The sequence below is a fragment of the Syngnathus acus genome, chromosome 19 (genome assembly GCF_901709675.1).
Source record: "Syngnathus acus chromosome 19, fSynAcu1.2, whole genome shotgun sequence".
Classification (NCBI taxonomy): domain Eukaryota; kingdom Metazoa; phylum Chordata; class Actinopteri; order Syngnathiformes; family Syngnathidae; genus Syngnathus; species Syngnathus acus.
The window spans coordinates 6,229,294-6,238,536 of record NC_051103.1 but is presented as its reverse complement, the minus strand read 5'-3'; the positions used below and the strand labels follow the sequence as shown (position 1 = coordinate 6,238,536).

General features: G+C 42.4%; 1 protein-coding gene across 12 annotated transcripts; it reads right to left on the bottom strand.

Annotated features, from left to right (window-relative positions):
• Positions 1 to 565: 565 nt before the first annotated feature.
• On the bottom strand, positions 566 to 9,048 carry LOC119138458 (actin-binding LIM protein 1-like). 12 transcript variants are annotated; one of them, XR_005101147.1, is made up of 21 exons: positions 8,567 to 9,048; positions 6,173 to 6,298; positions 5,228 to 5,411; positions 5,018 to 5,127; positions 4,483 to 4,609; positions 4,309 to 4,402; positions 4,096 to 4,183; positions 3,975 to 4,033; positions 3,849 to 3,905; positions 3,521 to 3,598; positions 3,234 to 3,395; positions 3,067 to 3,096; positions 2,873 to 2,993; positions 2,683 to 2,748; positions 2,524 to 2,571; positions 2,331 to 2,389; positions 2,190 to 2,235; positions 2,100 to 2,107; positions 1,844 to 1,922; positions 1,635 to 1,715; positions 566 to 1,563 (listed from the first exon to the last, which is right to left on the bottom strand). XR_005101147.1 is itself a non-coding variant. In XM_037278504.1 (21 exons), exons 1-21 carry the CDS (start codon positions 8,868 to 8,870, stop codon positions 1,450 to 1,452), a joined length of 2,037 nt encoding a protein of 678 aa, XP_037134399.1. In that variant the 5' UTR covers positions 8,871 to 9,042; the 3' UTR covers positions 571 to 1,449. The 12 variants fall into 12 exon arrangements, 10 of the variants coding, with proteins under 10 accessions (XP_037134399.1, XP_037134406.1, XP_037134403.1 ...); XM_037278504.1 differs by having other exon boundaries at positions 571 to 1,563; positions 1,848 to 1,922; positions 8,567 to 9,042; XM_037278511.1 differs by lacking the exon at positions 8,567 to 9,048 and adding an exon at positions 8,030 to 8,164 and having other exon boundaries at positions 571 to 1,563; positions 1,848 to 1,922.
• Between the last annotated feature and the right edge of the window lie 195 nt (positions 9,049 to 9,243).

The following is a 9,243-nucleotide window of genomic DNA, read 5'->3' as shown; positions in this document are numbered from 1 at the left end:
GGCAGGTTTATGTGTTGAAAAATGCAACCATGATAAATCATTTGAAAACCTTTTCATCCTGTACAACTCAACTGAAAGAACAACACCATATCCACAGATGAAACCAGTACCTTGGTCAAGGTGAAGGAAATGAAGATGCTAAAATATGACAAATATAACCAGTTTGTGTCACAAAATGACTTAGGAACACTGTTTTAAAGAATATGTGATTACAAAAAAAGTCATTTCCACATCAACCTGAGACAATGTTTTTCATTCTTTCTCCTCCGTTTATTCAGCTTACTCTCGTTATCAGTCAAGGTTATTTCTTCAGCTGATAATTTGTTTAGTTGTCTGCTGTGTAAATCTCTGCAAGTTCAGAAAAACAGGACAAAGGACACACAGGAAAGATGACAGTGTCAAAACATTTGCAAAATGTTGGCAGCTTCGTTGAAACTCAGTCAAAACACATGACATCACGTTTGGGGATGAGACAACCAAGCCGGGGACAGAATTAAAGACGCAAACATTTTGAAGAAAAGAAAGAAGAGGAAAAAAAAAGAAGCATCTGAAATACAGTGAAGAATACAGTAAAGAAGGCAAAAAGCAGGTTTAATTTAAGAATAGATTCAAAATTAAAGAAGAAAACAGGATGGAAATAGCAATACTTTTTCTACCGCTTTCTTCATAGACTGTAATTGAAATTAGCTCAAAATAATCTGCAGACAGGATAATAGCCCAAAAGATACAGAGTATCTTTCTCTACACAGTCCAGATAAGCAGATCAAGTCATCTGTCATCATAAACTGGTTCTTTGAGGTCCACATGAAAGTGGAAAATGACAACCCGGTACTTTTCATTTGAGGCATTCATGTGCAACTCTTTAGGGACGTGAGCCAAAAATAATTTTAAAATGTGAAACACACACATAGGCATGAATATCCACTTTGGCTCATATTTTTACAGCGCTTGAATAGCTATTTTTATATACCTTTCAATATTTGTAAGCAGATTTAAAACAATACAGTACTAATACATGACATCATCGCCCAATCAATAACTTTTTTTTTTTATGGCAGGCTAATACACTTTATTTTCTCTCTTTGAATGTATGATTATGATTGCAGCAATTTTAGAAATATATACATATATATCCCCTAATAAGTCTTGTATAATTTTCTGAAGGCAAGTATAAACTGAGGCATGAGTGTCGCAATGGTAAGATGGGAAGCTTAACATTGGAAGCCCCGCGTTGAGATCTTCCAGATTGCTTTAACATAACATTCCACGCGCAGACATTCCTATGATTCAGCTTTTAGCTCAGATCATTTAGTCCACGGAATCCTTCAATATGAGAAGTTGAACAGACAGGGAGGAAAGAAAAAAAAAATGTTTTTGCTGCTCTAGTGCCCCCATGAGGAAGATGGAGTCAGAGCAATCTGACAATAAATAAAAGAACATAGCAATGATTTAAAAGAGATTGGCCTGTTTCTTCATGTCGTTTCGTTTCCAAAGCGGCAGTTTGTCAAATTCTCTTATGGTCATGCCAAAGATTTCAAAGAAGGACTCTGTGGACAGATGACGCTGAAATAAAAGAATGCAAAAGCAATTTTCAAATTCCACCGGTCGGAGCAAAACTGATGCCGTTACCTTACCTCTAATCTTGTTCTGTCAACCTCTCTGGGAAGTTTCGCACGCCCCCTGTTGGCAACCGTGAGCATTTCATACGGGTAGACCTTGACACAACAAAGCAGGACAAAATACAGGATATGTTTTCAATGGTCAAAGTATGGGCAAAAAAATACATGCTTGGTTAGTTTTAGTTAGCAAAGAGTAACAACAACTTGGAAGGAAGCGCCAATACTTGCTTTTGGCTCCAGCAAATTAGGCATTGACACTCCTCTGTCCATTCGTGCAAATGGATGCAGGCAGTCATGGGGGAGCTACAGACACAAGCAAACACTTGCCGCAATGAGGTTAGTCACCGTTAAGCCTAAAAGGCAAATTTAACTAATCGTGTGCGGTTTTAGATTGTGAGGTTAATCAAGACGCCATTATGTTACGTGGAGGCTTGATTGGGGAGAAGAAGAAGTGTTACGGATTTAAGTCCTCTCACGTACCTTGAAATCTGAAAAGGAAAGTACTTGCTTTAGAATGATTGACACAAAACAAGAACAGTGATGAGAGTTTCAAGAAAAAAAGAAAAATACCTCTTAATGTGTCGCCGCTGCTTCGGAGGAATTCAGTAGATTGTGGCTGAGTAGGAAAAAATAAACAAAAATGATGTATAATTTCTCAAAATGGGGGTCCGTAATGGCAGCCTGAATAAAAATAAGAATAAAGTGACCTACTGGACTGAGGCCGTTGCAACTGTATCCAGGCAAAGAGGACGTTTGGGTGGAGTTTGGATCTATGTCAATGTCAAATAGCAGATTCTCTCAGTCTCTTCACAATTATTTTGTCAATTTCTGCCGCCATGCTGTATGTGTACATGTTGCCGCCATGGCAACCTTGTTGTTTTATGAAACAAACACTTCAAAGTACCTTGCTGCTTGAAAATTGGAGGTTTTCTGTACATGTTGAAACCTTGATCTGTAACGGGACAAAAGTGGCATTAACAAATGTTTGACAACACGTGCCATCATCCATCACATTTTTCAAAATAAGGGTAGTGCGCAGTAGCAGAGGTTGTTGTGATCTTACCTGCGCTGTCAGGAGCTAAGAGGTGACAGGAAGTTGCCAAGGTGTCGTTGGCAGAAAATAATGAGCCTATTTGTTATTCCAGAGGAAGGAAGGGAGTGGAGGATGAAAACGTGGAAAGGCGGCCAGGTGTAGAAGCAAGAGGGAGAGGGGGCGCTATTGAGTTGGAATAAAAAAATCTCGAGAGTCTTACCGGGCCGGTGGAAGTGTTGAGGCGATCGCGTCGGCGTGTAGCTGTGACGACTGTACGACCGAACGCCGAATGATCCGTGGCTCGCCGATTTGGGAATGCATTTCCTCAGCTCGTAACCTTCCTTGAAAGAAAAAAAAAAGGATACAAATGGATGATTGTTGATGTTATACTGATTGAACGCTGACTATATTTACCTCGGTGGTCTCGGATGCATTTGCTGGAGACTAAAAAAAAAAAAAGATGCACAGAATTAGCCAGCAAGACTCAACTTGGACGCACCGCTTATTTTTTGTGGTTTTAAAAACTAAAAAGAGATGAAGGTTAAATATGGCACATTTTGGCATCCGCTGAATGACGTTACCTCGGCAGAGCTTTTTCTGTCCCGTGTGCCGTCCAAAGCAGCTGAGGTGAGGTCGTCACTCTTATAGGACATCATATCGGGATGCTCTATGTCATAAATAGCCTTGACTCTGGGAATTGCTGCTAAGTCTCGGTAATCAATGATCTCATCATCTACTTTGGCCTGGGTGGGGGACAGTGGGAGTGGGAGGTGGCGGCAATAGGAGAAGGGTTGGAACATTACGGCTTGAGACAGTTTGCACGCTTGTCAATGTCGGACAGGGGACGAACAACATTTCCGTGACTTACACAAATGGAGCGACCGGGGCTTCCAGGGGTACACGAGCCGGGTCTGGAGCAGGAGCTTTCGGACGAAGTCAGAGTCGACTGAGGGAGAGAAAGACGCATTTGAATTTTTCTTTCTTCTATTTTCTTATTGCACATGCCAAAAGACTATAATGTGCATAAAGGTTACAATGGTTGTGTCAAAATATGACAATGATATCAAACACAGACAAAAGTGAGCAAAGAGTTAAGGAGGCATGTGTTGTGACGCAAGATGGCAGCTGCTGAATCTCAAACTACGACATAACACAAAAAAACAGATCAAACTGCAAAGGCCGCTCATCAGATTAACCTTCAGTTCACTCGGAGGGTAAAAGAAATCAAGACAAGGTGTTTTGCTTCGTCGGACCTGAGGAGAAGTAGATCCCATTGGCTAAGACTTGCATTTCATCCCTCATTTTAAGTGTTGAATTTTTACCCTGTTGCTGTGATGGTTCCTGCTCCTCTCTCTGCAGTCCGGGTGCCACACTGCTGAGCCTAGTAAACGGAGGACGTTTCATCACTTAACAATTGACGCATAATCCTGCGTTCACACTAACCTTGCAAATACATTTCTTCGCCCTCGGTGAACATTTTGTCACATCGGCTGCATCTCGCGCATTCCGGGTGATAATGTTTGTCCCCCGCCTTTTGAAAATCGGAAACGATCATGACGCAGTTAAACAAAGTGGACATAGCTTATATGCTATGATAAAAAAAATAGCTTAGGAAACAAACATAAAAAAAAATGGAATGAATGTAAACGACGGTACCTCAAGGACTTTCCCCGTTATAAACTTCTGACATGCGTCACACTGCACCCCAAATTGAAGCTGGTAGTCCCTCTCACAATATGGAACGCCATCCCTGCGAGGTGAACATGACACAGTAGAATGCCATAAGATTTATCCAATGTAAAATATGCAATAATCCGTTTTGTTATTTACTTGCTGATGTATTCTCCACTCAGCAATTTTGTGCAGATGTTGCACTTGAAGCAGCCGAGGTGCCACTGGCTGCCCAGAGCGAGTAAAGCCTGCCCGTTCTTGATATCGCGTCCGCAGCCGTTGCAGTCTACGAGGATCCAAACACAACATTATGTTTGCTAATACGAACATGGCCCAAGCATTAGCAAAATGCTTTCAATTCAGCTAGCTAGCAGATGTCCTCGACATGTTGTGTTCAAGTAAATGTTCCAAAGGATGCCGTTCCGGACAAAGTAGCGACCTGAGCGCATTATAAGTGCAAAAAGTAAACACCAGCCTGTCTCATCCCTTTGTGTTGAGCACAATTGTCTTTCTAATCCCGAGACTTGGCTCGATCGCTGCACAGTTCCAAGTGAGGTCAAGTCAAGCTCAGGTCACCGAGTCGCTTGACGCGCTCCCAAAAGAAAAACCGAAAAGTGTACATGTATCGAAATAGGAAAAATAAAAGCCTTTAAGACACATTGTTCCCCTGAAAATGACACAAAGATGCACCTACTGTCGGAGTATCTGATACCAGTTGGCGGAGGGGTCAACGGGTTAACACACCGCTGACAGATGCACTCTTTCCCACTGAAGGTGACGCAATCACCCGCGGGAAAAGGTTGCCTGAGGAATAACAAACATTTTGGGACAGTTGATTTGCAGTTCAGTCATCACAAATTCACCTTTATAAACTAGGAGCACAACAGAAATGTTTTAATATTACTTGCAAATGGTGCACACAAAGCAGGTCGGGTGATAAGTCTTGCCCAAAACGGCGACCACGTCTCCCTCCACAAATCCCCCGCAGCTGTTGCAGACCGTGCCATGAAGCCTCTGGTAGTCCAGCGGACAGAGGCAGTCGCCGTTCTTTATGAAGAAGCCCGACCTGGTCAAGTCGCAGCCACAAACTACACAAACACACCGGGAGAAGAAAAACATTGCACAATGAGTAACAAAAAAAAATCCCTGCACACCAAATATTTTTCCTGTTTAAAAATGATTTGGACAGCTGGAAGACAAATGAAAAAAAATAAAAATCTAAAGTATTTGACTCCATCTGAGCCCGTAACAGTTGCACCTCGACAGAATGCACTCGAAGGCCAAGGGCTGTCTATTTCTGTCTTGGGACTCGGTCATACAAGAACATTGTTGGACACAATGAAAACAAGCATCTGTCCTCTCGTTCAGTCAATTTATTACATTTTAACTAGTCAAAGGTTTAGGGATTACTGATAAAACAGTGTTGTGTCATTTGATAGCTTCCAAAAAAATATAGCTACACCATCTGGGTTTGAATCTGAAATTTTGAATTCCTACTATTTTTATCTGTTTATTAATTGATACTGCACTTTTGATGTAAACTCAGCACAAGAAAACAACGTGAGAAGCCTGTCAGGCTCAATTAGGTGAAGACAAAGGCCTGCTGGGTAAACATGAAGCCGTTACTCCGGTACGTGGTTGTCTGGCAACCACGAGAGCCCATTGAAAAGGGAATATTCTGCAATGAATCGAGCTTGAATAATTAAAGCGGCAATTTGGAACTGTGTAATCAACTTTTTATTTTATTAAATGTATCCTTGTGAAAGGCCAATAGAACAGCTTTGGCAGCATTACAGTATTTCCACCTGCTCACATTGCTTTGCGGGTGTCATCGGAACGGTACACCGACCTTTGCAGGTGAAACATTTGATGTGGAAGTGACTGGACTGGACTCGAAGCACCTCCCCTTTGCAGACCTCCCTGCATTTGACGCATCTGATGACCCGCTTGGGTGCGGGAGAGTGAGTGTGAAGCACTGCGAGGGGGAGAACACAAGGTCATCGGCATGACTTGACGGTAAACAGATACAGCTTGTATGAAAAAAAATATTAATCATTAAAATACAAAAAATGTGTTTTCCCCTCAGAGACTTGGCGGCTCGCAAACGAGTTATGTCACATGGCAGCATGCGCTTGGGGCAGCATTCTTCTTCTTCTATCTACACTCACTGGCAGCCAGAAAGCGAGGATGCCTGCACAATCTAATCACAGGCCACTGCAAAAGGTCCCGCTTGTGATTGGCAGAGGAACAAATGTGACACATTGACAGCTTTGCTTCTCCCACTCTGCATGCGGATGGCTTTTTTTCTTTTGGTATCTCAGCTGAACTTAAAAACTAACGCGACTGCGTACCTCCGCCTCGTGAAAGCTAATAAAATTGAGACATCGGTATGCGGCCTTGCTATAGAAGAGATTTGTTGCCATGGTTACAGGCATGTATGCAGCAACAAACAAGATTACAAGAACATGCTTTCCAAAGGATGACGTTAACTGATTAAGCTATACTCAGAGAGGGGCCCGGACTGGTCATCTTTTCAACATCGTGTGCTAGCACGTTGAAAAATCATGCTAATCTTTGGCAACATAGCAAACATTTTCCTTCATTTGACTTTTTTTTTTTATTACATGTGCAAAAATATGATTAAATAAAAATAATCACTCTGTCAAATCAATTTAAGTGATACTTTCACACACCACTAGAGGGCGCACAATCACCGCTGTATATAATAAAATGCGTAAATGCGTGGAATCGATGAGGCAATCCGAACGACACCGCGCAGTTCTTAAGTTCTGCCCGTGAAGCTGATCTGCTGTCAGGTATTAGCAAACGGTAGATTTAGAAAGACAGCAAATGGCGAGAAACCCGAGACGCTCACCTAATCGTGCGGCCGAGAATCTATTTAAGGTATCGCGATTTATCTTTACGTCGCAGACAGGAAGCGTTAAACAATGTTGTATTCTTTTACAGAAAACTTGGGAGGGGATTTGATTTGGCCATGAGTCACATTTGAGCAAAACGATGACCTTGTAATTGTGAGGTAAGCTGAGAGGCAGCTCATGAGATTCTTGTGGAATGTCTCAGGAGAGAACTTCTTTCCCACTTATGATTGCAAGTGAAAAACGTCTCGCCCTGACGAAGCAGATAAGTCACAAAAGAGCACTTGTGTAAGAAAAATAAAATAATAGTAGGTATGTGAAAGGAGCCTTTTCTTTCTTCAATGGTCATGCACAATCCACATGCTGCTCTATGTTTAACTGCACCAGCTGAGCTTTCTCTTTTCCACACTTGGCAACAACAAAGTTTGGATCCCTTCATTTTGCTTCCCGACTATTTTCTCCTTCTGTCAGTTTAAACATTTCTGGAAAGACGCACTGAGGTCAAGGGTGATGCGCATCGGAGCTGAAAATAAGAAATGTCTTTTCCCTCCAGTTTCTTTCCTTCCGTAAACGTTGCAAGTCTGGGTTTCTTGAAACTTTTTTGGAAACTTTGCGGCTATAAAGATGAACTCAAAGGAGTCGCGTGTCATACATAAATACAACAGCAAATCCTTTCAAACACTTTCCAAAGTCATCATTTCAAATTGTCATATCAAATCAACATGCTACAAGTAGGAATAATAAAAATATGCTATGAACTTTTGAGCTGATCATAATTTCCCTGGGGAAAAAAATAACTTTAAAGATGCATACACATGTACACACACTACCTTTCTCTTTCATGGCGGTGACTGCGCGTCTTTCGGCGAGAATTCTTGACTGCAGTGAATCGGAGCGAGAACGGGAACAAGCTGGACTATTGCTTCACAATGGGAGAGGGGCGGTCCCAGCAGGCCGAGCGTGCATGTGACAAAATGTGTGTGCAGGGGGAACATGTGTGTGTGTGTGTTCTAAATGAAAGCTAAGGGAGTAAATGTGCTTCTGAGCCATGACATCATCCGCTCGATGGAAAGTATGTGTGTTTTTTCCTTTAGTCTGCACGAACGTACGCACGGAAATAGATACAGTGGTTCCTTGGCTTTTTTTTTTGAGGAGGATATATATTTTTAAATTAATCAGCCAATTCATTTCACCAATTAAGTCTCGTAGTTTGCAATCAAACAACAAAGAAACATTGCATATGATGATTTCACCTTTTTGGACATATTTGGTGACCAGAGGGACTAAAAGAGGATTTAAAAATGTCCCTAAAAAGAAACTTTTTCAGATTATGGGGGGAAAAACGTGGCGTGTGTGTGTGTGGGTACCTGACACATCAGCAGGTATGCCCGCCAACTTCTCGCACAGGACGTAGTCATTGGGATTGAGGAACGGCAGCTGCTCCATCATGCACTGCTTGGGGATCAAGTAGAGCACCTCGGCGATCTGCCCGTCCTCGATGATGGACATGCGCCTGACCGAGTTCTTCCGCTTGACCCGGTCCAGCACCACCGTGTCGTTGTTGGGTCCGATTCCGCAGATGCGACCCAGGCTGTTGAGGCTGAGGCGGCTCGACATGTTCATCTCGTCCAAACAGTCCGGGCCGCACAGCCCCTCCAGCAGAGAAACCATACGAGCGGACCCTGGAACGAGATGATTCGACGAATTAGGTTGCTCTTAAGGATCAATCTGCCTTTGTGTGTGTGCGTGTGTGTGTGTGTGGTCCATCAGGCAGCACAGGTCCTGTAAGAAGATTAAGGCAGGTGTATTTTTAGTGTTTCTCTTCGCAGTGAACAGAGTCTCGCAGGTTACATTCTTCCAAGTATGTCACCATGGGAGGCAACGCAGCAAGTAGAAGAAAGTAACTGAACCATTGTGCGGAGATAGAGATCATCAGGTGCATCATGGGAAATGATTTAGTTTGTATTTTGGTTGTTAAATTTGATTTTTAAATATAGTCCCTCTTTGTCACTTGTTTTTTTTTTCTATGTAATGCATGAGCACT